General features: G+C 40.8%; 1 protein-coding gene across 1 annotated transcript in view; it reads right to left on the bottom strand.

The window, feature by feature from the left end:
- Atg10 (autophagy related 10) overlaps window positions 1–24,996 on the bottom strand; it is a 285,450-nt gene that overhangs the window by 95,829 nt on the left and 164,625 nt on the right. Inside the window, exon 4 of the mRNA XM_021180551.2 lies at window positions 4,305–4,443. Coding sequence (XP_021036210.1) covers window positions 4,305–4,443 — 139 coding nt within the window. The remainder of the gene's footprint in view (window positions 1–4,304; window positions 4,444–24,996) is intronic.

The following is a 24,996-nucleotide window of genomic DNA, read 5'->3' on the forward strand; positions in this document are numbered from 1 at the left end:
TCTTTTAAGCCCATAACAACTGAACAAATCTTCCACAGGCAGTATCTGGGGTGCATTTTAAGTTCTATATCCTTGCTTTCTGGGCCAATAAGACAGACTTCAGTTGCAGAATGGGAGAAATGTTTCCTTCCCTATTCTAAAGCGGCCCTTCTGACTAATTAAGGAAATATGTCAAAACAGCTCCCAAGAAGAACGGATATGTCAGCCAAAGAATTAAATATTTGAAAATGAGAAGAACCACTTGGTCCATTTCTGAATAAAGATTAAGAACAAAGGGAAAGAGAAAGGTAAATGGAAGAAATAAGTTAGAATTCAATCTAGAATAAACATAAAAATCTCCAGTTAAGGTGTCAGGATGGGTGTTTAAACCTATGACTCTGTTGAGATTAAGGCCATTTGGCATAAACAGACTCTTTAAACCACATTATCAACATTTACCATTTGCTCCCAGCCAAGTCCATCAAGGAACAACGGGACATAAATGTCCATGGAACAATAAAAATGATGAGAATGGGAGTCTTTGTTGTGGTGCAAACAACTGATGCAGAGGGCTTTAAAAGCAGTGGGCGGGCTAAGTGAGAGACACACAAGGGGCACATACAACGCCTTTCATCAAACTCCAGCACCACAAAAGTACAAGGTAGAAAAAGAGATGCATCAATATATACAGGATAACACTGATGCTCTGTGGGGATTCGAACCACAAGACAGAGCTCAAAACCAGACTCATTATGGTTTATTTTTGCAGCCTCTCAAAGAAAAGGGCAGTGACCTCTCACTCAAAAACTTGATGATAAATAGTACTACCTTTGCCCTGTCCAAACCAACAAGGACAAAAGCAGTTAAGAGAAACAGAGCCCTGAGAAGAACTCACTTCTCTTCGGTCCGTGCGATCATTTTGGGAACCAAGTTCCTCATTAGGCATGGTGGTGCACACCACAACCATAAGCAAGTTTTTGGGAGGCTTGCAGAAGGTGAAATGTGAGTGAGGGAAGCTTAGACAACAGAGTGAGACCTTGTTTCAGTAGTAGTAGTAACAGTAGTAGGGAAAATAAAAGGCACCATGTCCCTAGGAGTCTTACTGATATGAGAGCCATCCGGAAGTAAAGGCTACATGAACTTGGCCATCTGCCTCCAAGAATCACATAAAGAAACAAATTTACAGAGATAGGATAGCTGCTCAGCTAGGCTAGATTCATGCTTTGGGTCCTTAGTTTACTATATCTATGGTCTCTGAGAAGCAACTGATTCAACAGTAAAGATATATAAATAGTTTGGCCTTAGGTCTCCTGGAGAGGGCACCATCACTTCTTCCTTATACCTTGTCACAACAGTGAGAACAGTATTACATTCACAATATTTTAGTCTTTTGGTTATACTAAGAAATGCTTAGAGATTTTTCACTATTGATTCATCCAGAAAGCATCTGCTGATGCTTGCCTACAGATGACGACGTGAATAACAAAATTAGCAAGGTGAGCATGGCGTGTGTGTAAAATGCCATGTAACTATCAAGCCCAGATCCATAATCAATGCTTCTCACTTTGGAGGTAATCAACACTAATATCCTTCACTACTTTTTATATGTTTGAGTACCATCTGGTAGGAGGGCAAATAAACAGACACATTATTATACTGCAGTGTGTGAGGTGATGACATGGTCTGATGGGAGATATGAGACAGGATGTGGGAGGAGCAAGGGTAGTCAGCATGTTAGCTGAGTCTTAGGCAGACACTGAATCATATACAGGAGCAACAGGAACTCAAAGCACAGTGGATTTGCATGTCAAGAAACAAAACAGATTCAGAAGAAATCTCAACCAGTTGATAAAGGGGGTAATGTCAATTTCAATGGGAACTACCAAACCCTTGCTTTATTTTTCCTCTGTGTGTGTGTGTGTGTGTGTGTGTGTGTGTGTGTGTGTGTAGAAAAAAAATCAAAGTTAAGCAGAGAAATTGATTTTTACTAACAGATGCAAAAGAAACTCTAACTTCTGTCACAAACAAATAAACTATTTTTTTTGCAACATCAAACAAAAGAAAAAAAATGGGGAGGAATGAGAAAAAAAGGAAAGAAAGAAAGAAAGAAAGACAGACAGACAAGACCCTTTGGCAAGAATTTTTACAAACATCCTGTTTCTAGGTCAGATTCTCTTGGTAGGGGGGAAAAAAAAAGCCCAGGCCTGGAATAAGAAGAAGACACTAGGAATGCATTCCCCACACCATAGACTGTTAACACATGAACAGCCAGGCTAAGCAGACATTGAAAGGAGGACTGGACTAGGGAGAATATGTTTAAAAAATGACTCATAAATGAAGAATGGTACATTCTTAGAAGGCCCCTGAGTTTACGTTAGGTAAAAGCAAAATTTAAAAGTACACAGAATGATCAAGCAATGAACCATTTTCCATTTTCCTCCACAAGAAAACATCTCAATATGCTTTATAAAAAATAATCCCATATTTTAATGTACATAAGCAAATGAATTCTGGAATAAAAAGAACTAAAAATCAATTCCATACAAGACAGAATGAGAGGTTGGGAATATATTTTTACAAAAAACAAATGACCTCTTTGGTTTTCTTTATCAGGTACACAGGAAGGGTGTCTTAAAAGTCTAAAAATAGAACCAGGAGTGCTACTTGTGTATGTATGTTTTAAGAACTAAAATCACCATGTAGAAAGGCATGCAGGAAGCACACTAATGTCATTAAAATATAATTGGACTTGCAGGAACAATCACTGTGCTGTGCTGTAAGGGGAGCTGTTGGCACGTGCAGAGCACAGAGCCAGCGTGAGCTCATCAGCCAGTCTCGGCAAGACCCACTTCCAGCTTGAAGCAGCCATGTTGCAACACCTCGCATCCCTGATGCTGACAAGCTAAAGGACTTGTTTTGTCTCTGGAAATTCGACTCTGGTGATTAAATGCTTACAGTGAATACCGATCACATGAAAGAACAGTTCTGAAGAATCAGAATGACTGCCCTGTGTCCTCTACCTGCAGCCCTGGCTTGTCTTTGAATCTAGATAGTGCTAGGTAGGACCACTGCAAACTAGAATCAAGAAAGCATTCACCACCACCTCTACCCCATGTAACAAATATATTCCCCAACTTTTAGTAGAGGGCACAGTGTAGAGACAAGAAATCCTCTTTAACCTCTGGACTCTAAATCAAATATAATTACAATAAAGCAAATGTTTTGAAGGTTAGTAATAATCATATGGATGAATCTGCAGCAAGAGTTTGAGAGTTAGTAAACTATCTGTGTCCTCAGTCCTCAAGTCCCAGGTTAAAAATTTACCCAAAATTGTCAGTTCTTAGGAACTGCACCTCAGATTAAAATCTTCTCACCAGGGATTCTCTAAGAATTTGCTCTTGTTTTAAATCGTAAGTGCTTGTTAAACTGCCAGCCCTGCAAAACTGGAGACCATTAAACAATATAAAGCAGCGAGTGATTAAACCCACCAAATACACACTCAAAGCAGCTTACGTTACTTTTTAATTAAAAATAAAATATCATTGCCTAAATTCACATGTCTTAGCTATCCAGAAGTTAGTAGTCTGCAAATGCAAACTGTTGCCGAGAAAGGCGCGCACAAAACCACACACAAGGTAAGAGGTGGACTGGATGGAGCTCTGAGTCCAAGGCCTGAAGTTGACCTAATTTACCCAGTGCATACCCAGCCACCTCCCCAGTCCATCTCTCCAAGCTGCAGTGTGAGGACTCCATGTGGCATCATTAGCAGAGGCCTCCAAGGAGACAAGGTGTCTACCTTCTTGGCAGGCAATGAGTTGGATCACAGCATATCGAGACACTAAGGCATAAGGTGTGTAGATGACTAATGGAGGTCTTACTGCTATTCTTAAATACCCCTTAACCTAACCAATAAACATTTCTTGAAATAACCATAAGCTCTTGGTGAAAGAAGCCCAGGAACTTAGGAGTTAATGGCATCACTTGAGACAGAAAGAAATTTTTACTGCAAAGTTAGATGTAAATAAACATTGCAGCTTTAAGTTGTTCCTACTTGTTTAAAGTCAAGAAAGGCCAGGGGGCTTAGTCAACTTCAGGCAAGGGGCCAAAATTGTGAAGATGAGATTTAAGGCTGGGATGATATCATTCACTATGAAGTCTGTTCTTTCTGAAGCATGAGAAGTTTTACTGGTGAAACCTTACCTCAACTGCAGCTTTTTATTTTTAACCTCTATTTTCTTCCCCTCTCAGGAATGATTTTCCAAATATGCTCCCTGTCTTATATGTAAAGTTTATAAATTTGCTTTCTGAATTAGACATGGTCTTACCTAAAAAGCTTGCCCTAAAGTAAAGAACTGGCACTTGGTAGCTACAAGAGTATAAGACATGGTACTCATGTTTAATCACTTCTGCCACCGCTGCAGGTTTTGTCACTTCAGAATCATCCATTGGTAGCTCTAAATTCTCCTGGGGAGAAAAAAAAAAAAGGAGAGACTAAGCCAAACCGTGTATGTCAATGAATACAGCAACAACAACAAAACCCAAGTGCAAACATGGAAAGAGAAGGATGAGAGCTTCTCCTTGCAAATGACCAGTTAAATTCAAGGTTAGGAGGTAGGAAAAAGGGAGTTACCCACACAAACATTTAACATTCGAGTTCTAGGTAAACAGTAACATTAACATTAAGTAATTCCAGATTGTTTCGGGGGGGGGGGGAACAAAGCAGCTCTGGGTAGAGAAATAAGATGGGGGTTGGGGTGGGAGCAGGGGTGGAGGCAAGGGTGAGAGCAGGGGTGAATGCAGGGGTGGGTGAGGGCAGGGGTGGAAGAAGCACAGAGAACTACTGCAGCAGCAACTCTGAAGTTTCCACTGTATGATTTTTAGCAACAAGGGTTGTGAAAGCTAAAAACCATCCTAACAACTGAACAGAGGCCATGAAATGTCCCTACAGGTTCTATTGTACTTGCCCAAAGATGACTCATTGTATGCTCAACAATCCCTAGTTCCATTTGGAATAAGTTATTTTGCAAGAGTCTGAGTTTGTTAGGTGTATTTCAGATCCCAAGTGATCCTGTTTTCATTATTTTGTGTATCTTTGGTACAGCTCAACAATAAATCTTGATTTAGGGAATGGTCATCAGCACATGCCACCAACAAGGCTGTGTAAGCAGAGATGGCGAAAGTCATTCCACTTCCCAAGTAATCGTTCTTCACAGGCTGCTTCTTTCTCATCATGCATGAATTAAGGGATGGAAATGGAGAGAGCCTGAGGAAAAGAAGGTCCAGCGACAGGCCCAAAGTGGGATCCAGCTCAAGTCGTTGTTTCAAGGCCTGACATGACTACTGAGGCTATGGAGCGCTCACAAAAAGGGACCTATCGTGACTGCCCTTTGAAAGGCCCAACAAGCAGCTGAAAGAGTCAGATGCAGATGCTTGCACCCAAGCAGCTGGCCCGCTGTTGAATTAGGGAAGGCTGAAAGACGCTGAGGAGAAGGGTGATCCTGTAGGAGGACCAGCAGTCTCAATTAATCTGGATCCTCGAGATCTTTCAAACACTGGACCACCAAACAGATGGCATATACCAGCTGATGAGGCCCACAACACACATACAGTAGAGGACTTCCAGGTCTATGCTCATTCAGAGATGATGTACTTAACCCTCAAGGGACTGGAAGCCCCAGGGAGTGTGGAGGTCAGGTGAGGTGGGGGATGTGGACATTCACGTGGAGACAGGGGTGTGGGGAGGAGGTATGGGATATGGAACAGTCGGCAGGTGGATGGGGTGGGGGAATAAAACATGCAGTGTAAAAAATAATTTAAAAAATAATATAACAATCATAGTTAGAATGGAAAGAGCTTTAAAATGTACAAAATAGAAAATTACTATTATTTTTATGATGTGCCACTTAAGAAAACAACTAATTTTTCTTTATGTTTAGAAGCAACTGACCGGGCATGTTGAATCAGGGTTGCTGGGTTCATCCCTGTGCACTTACTTATTTGGGCTGGTAAATTTCTCCTTTGAAATTAAATTAGTAGGAAGAAGGAAGCAAGTAGGTTTGGCTCATTTCAGCTTCTCATTAAAACAGCAACAATGAACAATCAGAAAGAACTACAGAAGAGACTGCAAACTTTATCAATATGAAATCAGGTTGCCTGTGGAGATAAGAAAGAAGGGAGCTGCTCTCCAGATCGCTATCGCCTTTCCTAACTCCCATTCACAGGCGGTTCCCTGGGAGACACTACAGCAGATACGTCACAATGGGAGGTATTTATACAAGAGTTGTCACCCAGCATCTGTAAACATATCAATTAAATACAATGAACTAAATAATCAGCGAGAAATCATTCAACTAAATATACCAAGTACAATTAATGCAACGATAAAAGAGAGGTGTTCTTTTCCTGCTTATTTAATTTTAGCCACAGGTATCAAGATCTGTTACAATAAATTTTTAACCAAGTTCTTTCTCTTTGGTTCACAACTGGGTTATTTCACATTTATAATTTCTTTTGTTTCCCAACATAATAAAAGAATTGAAACTTGCTATGAGTCGGATCTTAAGTGTCCCCAGAGGGCCAATTGTTAAAGGTTTGGTTGTCACATATGATACTGTTTAGAAGTAGAACCTTTAAGAGGTAGGTTTTCAGTCATGCTTGCTAGTGCTATAACGTGATAGATCTTTTTGTTGAAGACAGTTGGTCAGTATTTCTTAAATTTAAAAATATATCTACTCACTGATACAGTCAGTGGTTTCACTATTGGAAATCTGAACCACAGAAAAACCAGAGTATACGGACATAGAAGCTAGGATATTCACTGCAGCTGAATTTAGAAGGAGTAGTACATGATCAACCTAAAATATTTAGCAATAAAGATTAAAAAAAAAAAAAGAAAAAGAAAAGCCAGGTATAAGGTAGTTCTGCAATGGCATATGGTGAAGGCATTACATCTACAATGACATAGCAGAAGATGGCAAACTCCCTGTAAGTGAAAATCTGAAGGACCATATGATATGTAACATGGTTCAGTGGAGAACGTACAGGGTGGAGAAGAGGTACATATGGGTGTGCCAACAGCTCTGAAAAAAGGAATCCTTGTTTATCCTGTTGCGGGAAATATTAAAAGAATAGCAAGTTCCTGCGGGACACCCAGCTACTCTCTGCCCTGGCGGACTGGCCCAGCCATCCACTGGTAGGCAATGGCCCGCCTGTTCTTATCTCTTGTAGACTCTTTCACTCAGAGCTCCAAAATCTCTCCACCTAGCTAGCTAAGTTCCCATTGGCAGGTCGATACCATGCCAGCCCTGTGCTTCAAAACTCCCACTGCCCTTTGTGGTACACATCAGGCAAAGCCATGCTTTGCCGCTGTACCTTTCTCTCTGGAACCCAGTCGAACCACCTCATGAAGGAAAACATCACATAAACTTAGTTCAGAATCAATGGTAACTCAATCGCTGGGCATGACAACTAGAATCCGAATCTTGCAAACCAAATCTATATCCTCCAGTGGTGAATCCTGGCGGATCTGCCATGAAACCAGGAGACATTCAAAGCTACATCTTGTTCTCTGCTACCTTCAGTCTAAAAGCCACACTCTCTCTCCTGCTTCCCCTCTGCCTCCGTCCAACCTGCCCAGCTCGGTGATTGATTCCTTTATTCATTAGGGGATGGTTCACAAGAAGTCACCTGAGTACCCCTCCTGGGAAAGAGGAATTAACATCAAAATACAACAACACCAGGGCTATACGCCACCCAAACTGAAGTAGAGAAGAGCTGCATGTGGGACTCTTAATGCTCATGTATTAATGACTGGGGATATTGATAAACTTTCCAACAAGACAATAGCTGAAGGAAATCAATTTACAAAGGAGAAGAAGTTATTTGACTCCTAGCTTCAGTCCACAGTTGTGTGGCTCTGCTGCCTTTGGGGAAGACAGGGCACCAAGGTAGAGTGTTCCATGAGTCCCCCTCTTCCATATCTAATTAATACTGAGTTTTTATTGTGGCTATCTGATGAGTTCTTGAATTTCAGTTTTTGTTTTAATTTCTGCCTTTTTTTAGTCTTAGCAAAGGCAAACATCTACTTGCATGTTGATTGGTAATGTTTATTCTTCTGTGAGGTCCTTGATATTTAGCTTGCTTGCATTTTTTTTATCAGAGATTAGATATATATGTCTACAACCTAGAAAGATTTTTGACATCCCCCCCGCCCATACAACTAAATTTTCACTCAGTTTTGTAAATAATTTATTGATCCTTATTACAAAGCTTACACACACACACACACACACACACACACACACGAGAGAGAGAGACAGAGAGAGAGAGAGAGAGAGAGAGAGAGAGAGAGAGAAATCTGCACATTTTGCAGCTTTTGGGTCCCATACCTTCGATAGAAAGCCTCTTACATAACCCAACTTCCCAACTTATGTTCAGTAATCATAAATATATTGATTTTTTTATAAAGACAAAAGTTGTTAAGTTAACATTAGATCATTAATTTATCTAAATTTTCATTTCTGCCTATAGTTCAATATGCTCTTTTGAGACAGAGCCTGGCAATGCAGCCCAGACTTGGCTAGAACTTATGATCTCATTGTCTCTGCTTCCTAAGCGAGCTGATGATAAGTGTGCGTCTCCGTGACAAGCTCCCAGGTTCCTTTCATGCATCCTTTTCTCTTTGCCTTGAAATATTTCCATATCCACAATTTAACATGTTCCAGTAAAATGGGGCATTTGAGTAAGATCAGTCTACTGTATCAGGGTCAACATTCCAGTTGTCATAGCTACCATAAGTTTCCAAGAACTCATCTCTGGGACAAACCAGCATGTGGGATCTTGCTGATGACTTAGTAAGTACTGCTTCCAGGACCTGGAGGAGCCAGCCACAAAGATGGAAGAGCGGCCATGCTACTTACAAGAACCCAACGTGTAGAATTTGTTTAAGATAATTAGAGCAGTTAGGAGGTCCAAATGCAGAGGGGACATAAAGTAGTGGGTTTAGGGATTGCTTGACAGGTCCCAGCATGTTCATTTAACTGCTCTATCAACTCCAGGGAACACTTAATCCTCCAAATAAATCTAAGGAAAACTGTTTCTGGCATCGTGTTACAGTAAGCAGAATCAGAGAATGAACACTAAGAGGATCTTTCATCTTTGCATCTCACCCATCACTTTTAGCATATACACAAACAAGGCCCAGAAATGCGGCTGGCATCAAGGCAGTCAGAAGCAGGGCTGGCACTGCAGCCACAACATTTTGTTCTGCCTGCAGTGTTCATCCTCTGCTCCCTTCTGGACGGAGGAGGGTGATCACAGAGGCATCAGTGAAAGAGGAGGCTCAGGAACCTTACCAAAGCTACACCACGAGTCACAAGGCTCCTCTCCGAGGCCACATAAGCTAGAGGAGAGGAGTCTCCTCGGTGGATTGCCTGCCTAGGGTCGGAAGTTTCATGGATAAGGCATCTATAAGAAGCCAAGGTGGCCCACGCCTTTAATCCCAGCACTCGGGAGGCAGAGGCAGGAGGATTTCTATGTTCGAGGCCAGCCTGGTCTACAGAGTGAGTTCTAGGACAGCCAGGGCTATACAGAGAAACCCTACCAAAAAAAAAAAAAAAAAAAAAGCCAAGGTAAAGTGGACTTTTCACCACTTCCGCTGCCTTCGAGCTGCCCACGCACCTGAAAGTAATCCCAATCACGTGGTCTCCTACACAGAGTTGTGGGCTCTCGGCTCTCTTGAGCCGCTCTTTATGCATTGAAAAGATGCTTGTTTGCTTCAGCTTGGGAAAAGTCACTCAGCCGCGATAGTAAGCCACTTCTCAATTATTACTGCACTGGATTTTGGCTGATACTCAAAACATAATAGCATTTTTAGCTTAATGTTTTGCTTTTTTCATTATGTAGTGTTTTAAATATTTGGATTTACTTAATTTGATATTAAGAGTTATTAGAAAAAGAACTCACAATACATTTATTTTCCTGGAGATGTTACTAATTCACTGAACGAGAAGAAACCTATGTTCAGGAAATTATATTCATTCATGGAGCTAAAAGATTAAGTAGTTACATTAATTATAGAAACCTTGATTTTATTGAATTCAATTAACAATAAGTTGACAGTGATCTCTCATTTAGTAAATCTGATATGAATTAAGCTTAACAACTAAATCCCATTAAGTAGGGATCTTGCTAAAGACTTCATAGATATTTTATTGAAAGCAAATCCAAATAGAATGTTGAGCTTTGGAAATGAGATCTGTATCTCTATTTATCCTACAGCAAGAAATAATTACAGGGAGAGAAGGTGCGCTCCTATCACTAACCATTTTTCCTACTGTTGCTGAGCAGACCTAAGAATTAGCACTGTTCACAATGTCCCCCAAGGAAACAACAGTCACCTCGGTCATCTTGGTCAAACCTCATGTCGGTGGCTCAAAATGCATAGCCAGGAGCCAAGGAGGAGGCAGAGGGCCAGTGCTGGTTCCAAGGCTGTCTTGTACTGCATTCATGAGTACTCATATTTGGCATCCAATTACAGTAGCAAGATATGCTATATAATAAACCATTTGATGAGTGTCCTGAACCAAGAGCCACGTAGTACTTACTTAGACTATGAAGCCTTTTGACAGACCCAATGAAAAGGCAGTTATTTAATAAGAAATGTTGTGATTATATTTGATATGATTTATAAAAATAATCTGTGGGACTTTAACTGGCTCCTATGTTTTCGGTGGCTCATCATTTTACTGTGGATAGTCTTTTTGCTATCTTAATTATTGGGGTGATTTTTTTTTCATGAACTTTGTAGTTTTTGATCTAGTGACTATCACAAGAACCGTTGCAAATTATGTCATTTTCTTAGAAATGCACCTCTTATATCTGACACATAAGGGGAATGCAAAACAGGTGGCACTGAAATCACAGGGGTCATAGATGGTCCGCAGGAGGCCCCTTAGCTAGGCCCTTCTTCACCAGATTATTATCAGCAGAACTACCGATATAAAAGGGGAAAGAAAGTTGGACATTTTGCTCGAATTTTCTATTAGCATCATCATAACCAATGAAGGTTGGATTCTCTCCAGTACAAAATTAAACCCTTTTCTGCCATCTGTGCTGAAGGGTGAGGCAGGAGGGAGGGTCTCAGAAACCTGGCAGAGTGCATCTGGCAGTTTCCTGGATGTTTATAGCTATCCTAGCCCTGTCCTTGTTTCCTTCAAGACCACACAAGAGACAGCAACTCTGTTAGCGCCTGGAGCTGGGAGGCAAGCAAAAAGGCTGAGTACAGGGTGGACTGTGGAAGGGGCTGTCTGTCAGAGTTCATGCTAGAGAGTTGATAACCTGTGGGGAGAAGAAATACTGCTTCCCAGTACCTTTTATATTAAAGGCAATTAGCTCTTCTGTCATACCATAGAGTTTACTTTCCTATAAACAAAAACAAGAGAGCCCATACAGCTTTTTTAAAAGGGCAGATTCTTTTCATTTATGATTTCTACCTAAGGGTAAGAGAATTAGCAGGATGAGAAATTTAAAAGGCTGACATTCCTTATATAAATAATGACTAACTAAAAGAACATGGAAGATTTTCAGGTATTTTACATATCAAAAGACAAGTTTCTTCTCAGTTGCCTTTTACATTCTACATCAGAAAGCAGCAATGTTAGGATTTATATGACATAATGATGTGCATTATGTCATTTGTTCCTTTGCTCTAGGAAGAATGTCCACAGTCACCCAGCAACTAAGACACTGAGCAAGGACACAAGCCTAAGTCTTCAGGCTCCGAGCCCGGGACTCTGCCTTTATGCAAAGACATGCGACTCTTGGAGAAGCTGGATGTTAAACAGATGTACTTCTGGCTCTACTCGTAAACTTCGGACTCAGTAGCGGAGATTTAACATCACAACATTAGTGATAGTCCTGATGATGCTACCATAGGTGGCAATGAACAACTCCAGGAAGCTTGCCTCACATGTATGCAGAGCATGTATTTGTTTTAATGGTTAGAAAGTCAACTAAGCCCAGTTACCAAAATCTCAAAGTAGGCTTTCAGTAGCCAGCTAAACGCACTGCTGCCTCATCTGGTCTACTCTGTGAGGACGCCGAATACACCTCCAAATCCTCAGCTGTTGCCTCTCTCCCAGCTCACTGCCCCCTTCCTTTATTCAATCCTATTTAAACTCATCATAATCCCCCTTTCCTTGTTTATTCCTTTATAATGGCCATAAGTGTTATTTTTCTATCAATTACTGTATTCTACATCAATGCTGTGGCTGATAACCTCAATCATCAAGAGTAATTGATAGTGGGACTTGGGAAACATGGGAATAAACCTTATACTATGCATATACCCACAATTGCAAGAGACTTGCCTTATAAGGCACTCTATTTTTAACTGCAGATTGAAAAAATTCTTTATCATTACCTTGTTACATAGTCAATCAGTTTGCACACACACACACACACACACACAATTAAAAACAAAATAAACCTTTGAAAATGGACTCAACTACATGCTAGTAATACTCTATAAACAAAAATATGCAGTGAAGCACAGGCATTCCTTTGCCTATCCCTAGTCCATCGAAAGGTCTTAATTTTATTGTGTTTTTATAAGCAGAAACTAACAAAGGCCTGCATATATACTTGATTAATTCCTTCCATCCTTCTATTCTGACCATCCAAGGATGGGAAACTAAATTATCCAAGAAGACAGGAAATGCCAAACTTTAAAAGAATGAAGATAATTAAGTCCGGTAGGCTAAAGTTTGGCTAGGGCCATTTTCTAAAGAAATATAGTACTCCTTGAACTTAGGCAAGAAGGATTTCAGAAGTCATCATGCATCATCAGCTAATTCTTTCCATAAACCTACATGCAAATTCAAAAATGAGTAAGAGTGTAGAAATCTGCCAGAGTGAAGATGACCATGCTCTGACAACCCAAAAGGCAGGCGCCATGGTAATTCCAGGAGTCAGAAACCTCACCATCCACACATGCAGCAGCACAGGCGTTATCAAGAACTCTGCTAAGGAGCCACGGAGAAGCCATTCACTCTCCTGTCCTCAGAACTCTCTGGGTTACAGCTACTGAGTAGGGGTCTGTTGGTTCGCTTATTTGCTTGCTTTTTACAAGAACTCTACACTGATTTCTAAGACTCGGCCATGTATTAGGTACTATGTTTATTCTGTGGCAAAAGTGTGGTTATTGCTCTTTAATATTATTATTGTGCCATAATTAAGAGCAAAATTAAATTTTCATCTTTCTACTGGATTGCCAGAAGGCACCTAGAATCTCAGATAAAAAGACCAAAAAATTTTTTTCCTTTGGCTATTTTTTCATTTTTTATTGGTTATTTTATTTATTTACATTTTAAATGTTATTTCCCTTCCCAGTTCTCCTCCACAAGCCTCCTACACCCTCCTCCTTCACTCTGCCTCTATAAGGGTGCTACCCAACCCACCCACCCACCCCTGCTTCAGCAGTCTAGCATTCCGTTTTCCTGGGTCATCAAGTCTCCACTGGATCAAGGGGCTCCCCTCCCAGTGATGCCAGATAAGGCCATCCTCTGCTACATATCTAGAGCCATGGGTACCCACTGTGTACTCTTTGGTTGGTGGGTTAGTCCATGGGAGCTTGAGGGGGGAGGTCTGGTTAGTTGATATTGTTGTTCTTCCTATGAGATTGAAAACCCCTTCTGCTCCTATAGTCCTTGCCCTAACTTCCCCCACTGTGGTCCCTGCACTCAGTCCAATGTTTCACTGTGAACATTGCATCTGTATTGGTCAGGATCTGGCAGAGTCTCTCAGGAGACAGCTGTATCAGGCTCCTGCCAGGAAGCACTTCTTGGTATCTGTAATAGTGTCTGGGTTTGGTATCTGCATGTGGGATAGATCTCCAGGTGGGGCAGTTTCTGAAGGCATTCCCTTCAGTCTCTGCTCCATTCTTTGGCCCAGTATTAGACAGGAGCAAATTTGGGTTAAAATTTTAGAGATAGGTGGGTGGACCCATTCCTCAACCAGGGGGCCATGCCTAACCTCTGGATATGGTCTCAACAGATTCTACCTTCCTTTGTGGGGTATTCCAGCTAATATCATCCCTGTGGGGTCCTGGAAGACTCTTGCTTTCCTGGCATCTGGGACTTTCTGGTTGCTATACCCAGTTTCCCATCCCCTATTGCTATACACCTCTGTTCAATTTTCTAACCTCTGTACATCTCCTCCATCTTCTCCCATACCTGATTCTTCCCCTCTTTTTCTCCTCACCCTCTTCTTTTTCTTCCAAGTCCCTCCCACCCTCTACTTCTCTTGATTATTTTGTTCCCGCTTCTAAGCAGGACTGAAGCATCCACTCTTTGGTTTCCTTTCCTCTTGAGCTTCATGTGGTCCATGAGTTGTATAGTGAGCATGCCACACTCCTTCCCTCTTTTATGAATGTGGATGCCCTTGCATTTGGAGCAGATATGTTCAGAATTGAGAGTTCATCTTGGTAGTTTTTCCAAAGTGTCCTTATCTTTTTTGATAACTTTTGGTTGAAAGTCAATTTTGTTCGATACTAGAATGGCTACCCCAGCTTGTTTCTTAGGACCATTTGCTTGGAAAATTTTTTCCAGCCTTTTACTCTGAGGTAGTGTCTGTTTTTGTCACTGAGGTGTGTTTCCTGTATGCAGCAAAATGCTGGGTCCTGTTTATGTATCCAGTCTGTTAGTCTATGCCTTTTTATTGGGGAACTGAGTCCACTGATGTTGAGATATTAAGGAATAGTGATTGTTGCTTCCTGTTATTTTTGTTATTAGATGTGGAATTATGTTTGTGTGGCTATCTTGTTTTGGGTTTGTTGAAAGGATTTCTTGGCTGCTTTATCTAGGGTGTAGTTTCCCTCTTTGTGTTGGCATTTCCATCTATTATCCTTTGTAGGGCTGGATTTGTGAAAAGATAGTGTGTAAATTTGGTTTTGTCATGGAGTATCTTTGTTTCTCCATCTATAGTAATTGAGAGTTTTGCTGGGTATAGTAGCCTGGGGAAAACACTAAGTTTTTAATCCACGGAAAAGAAAAAAAAAAAAAAAAGACATGGAATTTGTGTTTGAGCTTGAGTTGGACATCTGGTTCTGCTCTAGTGGAACAGGGAGGAGACCAGAGTTTCAGTTTCTCCACTTGTTAAATAAAAGCCCTTTATTCTTAAAGTTGTGGTGGTGGTTTGAATAAAAACCTCATTGGTTCATATATTTCAATGTTTAGGGAGTGGCAATATTTTCAAGGATTAGTAAATATTAGTATATTAGTAAATATTAGTAAATATAGGGAGTGGCCTTGTTGGAGGAGGTGGGCTTTGAGGTTTCAAAAGCACAAGCCAGGTTCTATGGCTCTCTGTCTTTCGGTTGCCCGAAGATCCAGATGTAGAACTCTCAGCTCTTTCTCCAAGACCATGTCTGCCCGTATGGCTGCATGCTTCCCATCATGACAATAATGAACTAAATCTCTGAACTACAAGCCAGTCCCAAACAAATGTTTTCCCTTGTAAGAGTTGTGTGGTCATGGAGTTTCTTCACAACAATCGGGACAACTGACAAAGATAGTCCCCTTATTCAATGAATATCAAATAGGATAGTGTATAAAACTGCCTGGTACATAGAAAGTTTACTATTAACTCATTCATTCATCAACAATGTTACAGAGCATCTCTGTGTTCCAAATCTAGGGTCACAAAACATTCTCTTGGGCTGGTAGTAAAAACTTCAGTCTTTGACACTCTATCAAAATACTCAAAAAACATGAAAGCAGCCTAGAAATATGCAAATTAGTGACTTTGGATTTGTTCCAACAAACCAATATTTACAGACACTAATATTTAAGCTTCACATAATTTTTAAAAAATCAAGAAATATTGTTTGATTTTAATACCATGTGTTTTTATAGCTTGTGGGATATATATAGAAATAGGCAGTATGAGACTGTCTCCTAGAAATGACAGGTATCATCCATGATACCACAAAAAATGACTGCCTAAACATGTCCTGATCAATTACAGTATGAGTAGACATGCTAAATTGAAAGGGGGAAATCTCACAGGACCCCACCCCTTAAGCAAAGGAGCACAGGCTTCTAAAGACTATTGGGAAAAGGAGTTGTCCCTAGGGATGATGCCCTAAATAGTTATCTAATACCAAGTGGTCAGCCCTGACATCATACACAGTCAAGCAAAACCAAATGGACTCAGGAGGTTTCTATTTCTATATTTTTGTATACATATATTTATAACAATGATAATTAAAGAAAAAGAGGCCATGAATTGGAGATGCTGTGAAAGGGGAAGAAATGGAGGGGGGCTGGAAAGAAAAGAGGAAGAGGAAAATGAAGTAATAATATTTTAAGAGAGCTGGCGATCAAAATTGATATAGATCCAACTCAAGTAAGAGACACTTCCACAGGAAAGGTACAACTCAAGGAAGGAAGAGACACAGAAAGCAGATCTCTGCATGTAGACACCTCAACACACCAGCTGAAGAAGGACAGATCATCATTCATCAGACTGGCAGACTGAAAACCTAGATGCTGAAATGGACTGTTGCTGAAGACTGGTAATCAGGACTGCAGGTGTAGCCTTTCTGCTGGAGCAGACTGCTAGCTAGTCTGCTCCCCTAGAGAAATCATATCCTGAGCCAGCCCAGAAGATCCACTGCACTCAGTGTAACTGACACCACAGCCTGAGGCATCTCAGGAGATCCACTGCCCACAGGGCAACTGACACTACAGCCTGAGACATCCAAGAAAATCTGCTGCACACAGGGCTACAGAGCAACTGATCATCAGGTTGTCTGCTCCCCTTGAAGACACCACAGCTTGAAGGCATCCCAGGAGCTCCTCCATACACAGGGCAACTAGACAACAGACATCACAGTCTGAAGACCTCCTGGGGGCTCTGTGGCATACAGGGCTACTTACCCAACAGACTAAAAGCCTTCCTGGGATTCTGCTGCACACAGGGAAACAGAAACCACAGTCATTAGACACCCGTCCACCCCATCCCACGGAGAACATCTTCACACAGAACAAAAACCTGACTACTTCCCTGAAGACCCAACAGTCTGAAGGCCTCCCAGGAGATCTACTGTAGCAAGGGCAACATATCAGCAGCTTCTCTGCCCCTCTGAAGAGCCCCCAGTTGGAAGGACCCACAAGTGGTCTGCCACAGCCAGGGCCACAGGCCTACCAGGAGACCTGAAGCAACCCAGGAACAAAAGACGTAGACTCCAGACAGAGTCACCCAGACCAGCAAACACCAGGAATAACCAGATGGCAAGAGTCAAGCTCAAGACTGTAAGCAACAGAAGCCAATATATGTGGGCATCATCAGAACCCAGTTCTCCCACTACAGCAAGGCCTGAATACACCAACACATCTGAACTCAGGACACTGACCTAAAATCCTATCTCATGAAGATAATATAGCCTTTAAGGAGGATATAAATAACTCACTAAAATAAATACAGGATAAATACAATCAAACAGGTGAAGGAATTGAATAAAGCAGCCCAAGACCTAAAAGTGGAAGTAGAAACAATAAAGAAAACACAAATGGAGGCAAACCTAGAAATGAAATATTTAGGAAAGAGGTCAAGAATTACAGATGTAAGTATCACCAACTGAATACAAGAAATAAAAGAGAGAATCTCAGGTGTAAAGGATACAATAGAAGAGATTGACACAACTGTCAAAGAAAAGTCAAAACATAAAAAGCTCCTAACCCAAAGCATCCAGGAAATTCAGGACACAATGAAAAGACCAAATCTAAGAATAATCAGAATAGAGGAGAACGAATATTCCCAGCTCAAAGGACCTGAAAACTTCTCCAAGAAAATCATAGAAGAAAATTTCCCCAACCTAAAGAAAGAGATAATCATAAAGGTACAAGAAGCCTATAGAACACCAAATAAATGGGACCAGGAAAGAAAATCCTCTTGTCACATAATAATTAAAACACTAATCCCACAGAACAAAGAAAAAATATTAAAAGCTACAAGGAAAAAGGGCTAAGCAACATACAAAGGTAGACCTATCAGAATTATACCAGACTTATCAACAGACAATGAAAGCCAGAAAAGCCTAGTCAGAGGTCATGCAGACTCTAAGAGAATACAAATGCCAGCCCAGTCTACTATACCCAGCAAAACTCTGAATTAACATAGCTGGGGAAAACAAAATATTCCAGGACAAAACCAAATTCAAACACTATCTCTACCAGTACAGCCCTACAGAGGATCCTAGAAGGAACTCCAATACAAGGAAGGTACCTACACCAAAGAAAAGACAAGATTTTAAGCATCTCACAACAAAGCCAAAAAGAGAGAACCACAAGCACATAAAGCCACCTACAAAAACAAACATATCAGGAACCAACAGTCATCTGTCTTTAATATCTCTCAATACTAATGGACTTGACTTGCCCATAAAAAGACATAAGCTAACAGACTGGATTTTTGCTGCATGCAAGAAACTCACCTCAATAACAAAGACAGAAACTATCTCAGAGTAAAAGGATGGTAAAAGGTCTTCCAAGCAAATAGTCCCAGGAAACAAGCAGGTGTTGCCATCCTAATATTCAATAAAATAGCCTTTCAACCAAAAGTTATCAAGTGTGATGAGGAAGGACACTTCATATTCAAAGGGAAAATCCACCAAGAGAAAGTCTCAATTCTGAACATCTATTCCCCAAATGCAAGGGCACCTACATTCATAAAAGAAACTTTACTAAAGCTCAAAACACACATTGAACCCCACACAATAATAAAGGGAGACTTCATCACCCCACTCTCACCAATGGACAGGCCATTGAAACAGAAATTAAACAGAGACACAGTGAAACTAATAGAGGTTATGAACCAAATGAATTTAACAGAAATATCCAGAACATTTCACCCTAAAGCAAAAGAACCTTCTTCTCAGCATCTCATGGTACCTTCTCCAAAATCAACCATATAATTGGTCACAAAACAAACCTCAACCTATACAAGAAGACTGAAATAATTCCATGCATCCTATCAGATCACCATGGCCTAAGGCTAGTCTTCAATAACAGCAAAAAACAACATAAATCCCATATGGAAACTGAACAACTCTCTACTCAATGATAACTTGGTCAGGGAAGAAATAAAGAAAGAAATTAAAGAATCCTAGAATTTAAGGAAAACGCTGATACATCATTCCCAAACTTATGGGACACAATGAAAGCAGTGCTAAGAGGAAAATTCATAGCACTAAGAGCTCTGGTAAAGAAACTGGAGAGATCTGAAACAAGCAATTTAACAGCACACCTGACAGCTCTAGAACAAAAGGAAGCAAACACACCCAAGAGGAGTAGAAGGCAAGAAATAGTCAAACTTAGGGCTGAAATCAACCAAATAGAAACAAAGAGAACAAAACAAAGAATCAACAAAACTAAAAGCTGGTTCTTTGAGAGAATCAGCAAGATAAATAGTTAGCCAAACTAACTAAAGGGCCAAGAGGCAATTAACAAAATCAGAAATGAAAAGGGAGACATAACAACAGAAAGGGAGGAAATTCAAAATATCATCAGATCCTACTACAAAAGCCTATATATTCAACAAAACTGGAAAATCTAGATGAAATGGATGGGTTTATATGCAGATACCACATACCAAAGTTAAATAAAGAGCAGGTAAACTATCTAAACAGGCCCATATCCCATAAGGAAATAGAAGTCATTAAAAACCAGGGCCAGATGGATTTCGTACAGAATTCTACCAGATCTTCTGAGAACACCTGATATCAATATTCCTCAAACTGTTCCATAAAATAGAAACAGAAGGAATACTACCTAATTCATTCTCTGAAGCTACAATTACTGATACCTAAGCCACACAAGGACCCAACCAAAAAAGAATTTCAGACCAATCTTGCTTATGAATATCGATTCAAAAATACTCAATAAAATTCTTGCAAACCAAATCCAAGAACACATTAAAACCATTATTCATCACGATCAAGTAGGCTTCATCCCAGGGATGCAAGGTTGGTTCAATATATGAAAATCTATTAATGTAATCCACTATATAAACAAAGTCAAAGAAAAAAATCACATGATCATCTCCTTAGATGCAGAAAAAGCATTTGACAAAATACAAGACCGTTCATGTTAAAAGTATTAGAGAGATCAGGAATTCAAGGCCCATACCTAAACATAAAAAAACAATATACAGCAAACCAACAGCCAATATCAAATTAAATGAAGAGAAACTTGAAGTAATCCCACTAAGATCAGGGACAAGACAAGAATGCCCACTCTCCTCATATCTGTCCAATATAGTACTTAAAGTGCTAACTAGAACAATAAGACAAGAAAAGAGATTAAGGGGATAAAAATTGGCAAAGAAGAAACAAAGGTATCACTATTCGCAGTTGATATAATAATATACATAAGCAACCCCAAAAAACTCTACCAGAGAATTTCTCCAGCTGATAAACAACTTCAGTAAAGTGGCCGGATATATAAAATTAACTCAAATAAATCAGCTTCCTTCCTTTACACAAATGATAAACAGGCTGAGAAAAAAATTAGGGAAACACCTCCATTTATAATATCCACCAATAATATAAAATATCTTGGGGTAACTCTAACCAAGCAAGTAAAAGATCTGTATGACAAGAACTTCAAGTCTCTAAAGAAGGAAATCAAAGATGACTCAGAAAATGGAGAGATCTCCCATGCTCATCGTTTGGCAGAATTAACATAGTAAAAATGGCCATCCTACCAAAGGCAATCTACAGTTTGAATGCAATCTTCATCAAAATTCCAACACAATTCTTCAAAGACATGGAAGGAGCAATTCTCAACTTCACCTGAAAAGGCAAAAAACCCAGAATAGCAAAAACAGTACTTAACAATAAAACAATGGCTGGGGGAAATCACCATCCCTGACCTCAAGCTTTACTACAGAGCAATAGTGATAAAAACTGCATGGTATTGGTACAGAGACAGACATGTTGATCAATGGAATAGAATTGAAGACCCAGAAATAAAACCACACACTTAAGGGCATTTGATCTTTGACAAAGAAGCCAAACATACAATGGAAAAAAGGAAAGCATCTTCAACAAATGGTGCTGGTCTAACTGGCTGTTGATATGTAGAAAAATGAAAATAGATCCATATTTGTCACCTTGCACAAAGCTCAAGTCCAAGAGGATCAAGGACCTCAACATAAAACCTGATACACTGAATCTAATAGAAGAGAAAATGGGAAAGAGCCTTGAACTCATTGGCACAGGGGGAAATCTCTTAGACAGAACTCCAATGGTTCACACTCTAAGATCAAGAATTGATAAATGGGACCTCATGAAACTGGAAAGCTTCTGTAAGGCAAAGGACATGGTCAATAAGACAAATCGGAAACCTACAGATTGGGAAAAAAACTTCACTAACCCCACATCTGATAGAGGACTAATATCCAAAATATATATGAAGCTAACCACCAAAAAAAAACAAAAACAAAAACAAAACAAACAAACAAACAAACAAAAAAAACAACTCAATCAAAAAATGGGGTATACAACTAAACTGAGAATTTACAACAGAGGGATCTCAAATGGCTGAGAAACTCCTAAAGAAATGTTCAAAGTCCTTAGTGATCAGAGAAATGCAAATCAAAATGACCCTGAGATTCCACCTTACACTAATCAGAATGGCTAAGATCAAATCCTCAGGCGACAGCACATGCTGGAGAGGATGTGGAGAAATAGGAACACTCTTCCATTGCTGGTGTGATTGCAAACTGGTACAACCACTCTGGAAATCAATCTGGAGGTTTCTCAGAAAATTAGAAATAGATCTACTTGAAGACCCAGCAATACTACTCTTGGGAATATATCCAAAAGATGCCCCACCATGCCACAGGGGCATATGTCCTACTATGTTCATAGCAGTCTTGTTTATGATCGCTAGAAGCTGAAAACAACCCAGATGTCCCACAACAGAAGAGTGGATACAGAAAATGTAGTTCAATTACACAATGGAATACTACTCAGCTATTAAGAATGAGGACATCTTGAGTTTTGCAGGCAAATGAACGGAACTAGAAAATATCATCCTGAGTGAGGTAACTCAGACCCAAAAGGACATGCATGGTATGTACTCACTAAAAAGTGGATATAAGCCAAAGGTGGGGGGGAATACCCAAGATGCAGCCCACAGATCTCAAAAAGGTCAACAAGCTGAAGGAGCCAAGTTAGCATACCTCAGTCCCATTCGGGAGGGAGAAAAAAGCAACCACAACTGGCGGGGAGGGAGGGACCTGGGAGGGAAAGTGGATGTGGGGTTCAGAGGCGGGGAACATGATTGGGTATTGGGTAGAGGAAAAGGACTGAAATCCCTGAAAGCCATCAGAAAAAAATGGAAACATGCAATCTCAGGAGGTCAGAGGTTGGGGGGACCCTGCAGAATGTACCAGAGACCTGGGAGGTGAGAGACTCTTGGGACTAAAGAGAGGGACCTTAGATGAAATGCACTACATTGGGGAGAGGGAACTTGTAGAGCCCACCTCCAACAGAAAGACAGGGCATCAAGTGAGGGATGGGGTTGTCATCCCACAGTCAAAACTCTGACTCACAATTGTTCCTGTCTGAAAGAACTGCAGAGATGGAAATGGAGAGGAGCCTGAGGAAAAGAAGGTCCAGCGACAGGACCATAGTGGGATCCAGCTCAAGGGTTGGCCCCAAGACCTGACACTATTATAGAGGCTATGGAGTAATCACAAAAAGGGACCTATCATGATCGCTCTCCGAAAGACCCAACAAGCATCTGAAAGAGTCAGATGCAGGCGTTTGCACCCAACCAATGGACAGAAGCTGCTGACACCTGTGGATAAATTAGGGGAAAGCTGGAAGAAGCTGAGGAGAAGGGCAATCCTGTAAGGAGAAACAGCAGTTTCAATTAACCTGGAGTCCTGAGATCTCTCAGATACTGGAACACCAACCAGGAAGCATACACCATCTGATATAAGGTCCCCAACATACATACAGCAGTGGACTGCTGGGTCTGGGTTTAGTCAGAGATGATGCACCTAACCCTCAAGAGACTGGAGGTCCCAGGGAGTTTATAAGTCTGGTGAGGTGGGGTGGGGACATCCTCGTGGAGACAGGGGGGCGGGCAGGAGGTATGGGAACGGGAGGGGAATAAAATCTGGAGTTTAAATTTAAAAAAAAAAAAAGAGCAGCCCCCCCCCCCTGTCTCCCTGTCTGTGCAAAGCAGGAGGGCTGGCCCTGGTAGTGTGAGCACAGGAGAGCTGGTACACTGAACAAGTCAGCTACCACTCAGGTCCAGATCTAGGACTTTGAGTTGGTCCACTCCAACATCTAACTCATCCATGAACTGCTGGAATACATGATGGTGTGAGTCCTACAGACCCACAGCTGCAGGATCTCCATGATACAGGGCAGCCACAGGATATCTGAGAGAAGTCTCTGTGAGGATCCAGTAGCAGAGAGGGTAGCAGAAGCCAGAGGCCTGGAACATTTGCAAGTAAAAGTGTTTGGGCAAAAGGGTACATGACACACTGTGACACAGCACAGCTTCCCCGAGGAGACGTTTGCTTGTTTGCTTGTTTTATTTTTGTTTTTTGTTTTCTTTTGGGAGGAAGGTTGCAAGGGTGGAGGGCAGATATGGAGGGATCCGGAGATGAGTGGGATTGGGGTGTATGATGTGAAATTCACAAGGAATCAATGAAAAGTTAAAAACAAAAATTAACAGGCAGCAGACCAATGTTTGCCAGCCCCTAGAGTCTATAAGTCAGAGAAGACAGGAACAATATTCTGCCCTGCAGTGAAGATATACAAATAATGATCAAACAATCTCATAATTACTATAAAGTAATAATTTCAAGAGATGCAATTAGACAAAACGTTCCTCATCTTCAGAATCAATATAATCTCACCTCTTCTATAAATTTGGTTCGTGAGATTATGTTTTCTCCAGGTCTTCCATGTATAAACTGAATTTTCTGTAGCAGTGGACCTCTGTATATCATAATCACCCTGCTCCAGAGATGTTTGTTTCAGTGATCTCATGACCTGTGCTGGCAGGTTTGTAGCAATTGTTTTGTGCGGAAGCATTGAATTGTCATAATGGAGGATTGCTCGCCAGTCATCTGGAAGCTTCCAAACTTCTTCCTAACTCTTGCTACAGCCTACTAATAAGGCCTTTCCTTTGGCTGCACTCTGTTTTGCTCCAGTGTCTTTCTGATACCAGCAACAATTTCTTTCTCATCTTTACACACACTTATATATATCCGTGTTCAGTTGTGCAAACATGCAAGCCCAGGCCACTACACGGTAGCAGTGAGACATGGCACGCTTGTGAACAGGTATGCCCAAGCTGCCAAGTGGCAGCCATAGGCCACGGTGGGCATGAGAATAGCTCTAGCCACCAGTTGGATACGCTGGGCCATGGAAGCATGCCAATAAGCCTGCAAATTTTGCCATGTGGTGCTGCTGGGGCACAGATGTGTGTGAACTGGCGTGCCCTTCTCTGTTTGCACAAGGTTAGTCTTCATGCTCTGGGTGCTTTTCAGTAAGTTACTAGCCAGTAATTGACACCACTACCTCCTAGTGTGATACACACATGGGGTGAAGTAAGTCAACATTCAACGCAGGTTTCCAAAGAAGAAAATAAAAGAAGTTTAAGCTCATAATACTGAATCAATGTCTTTTTCTGGTTCCCGATAATGACAAGGAATTTATTTGCATAGTAAGAAAAATGCTAATTTTATTAAAATGCTATCAGTTGTGGCTTTTAAACTAACTTCTAGCAGTCTAAAATATTATACGAGTGATTTCATTTATCAGTTCTAACATCTTTGGGATCATTTGTGAACACAGTTGCCATATTTATAGAAAAAAACCCCACGAATCCAGAAGTGCCTTATTTCTAAATGACTTGAGAAGTTGTCATTAAGAAGCATCTGCAACTTTACTGCCTTCCTGTAAAGCATTCTTGTGCCTCTAGAATGGAC

The sequence above is a fragment of the Mus caroli genome, chromosome 13 (genome assembly GCF_900094665.2).
Source record: "Mus caroli chromosome 13, CAROLI_EIJ_v1.1, whole genome shotgun sequence".
Taxonomy (NCBI): domain Eukaryota; kingdom Metazoa; phylum Chordata; class Mammalia; order Rodentia; family Muridae; genus Mus; species Mus caroli.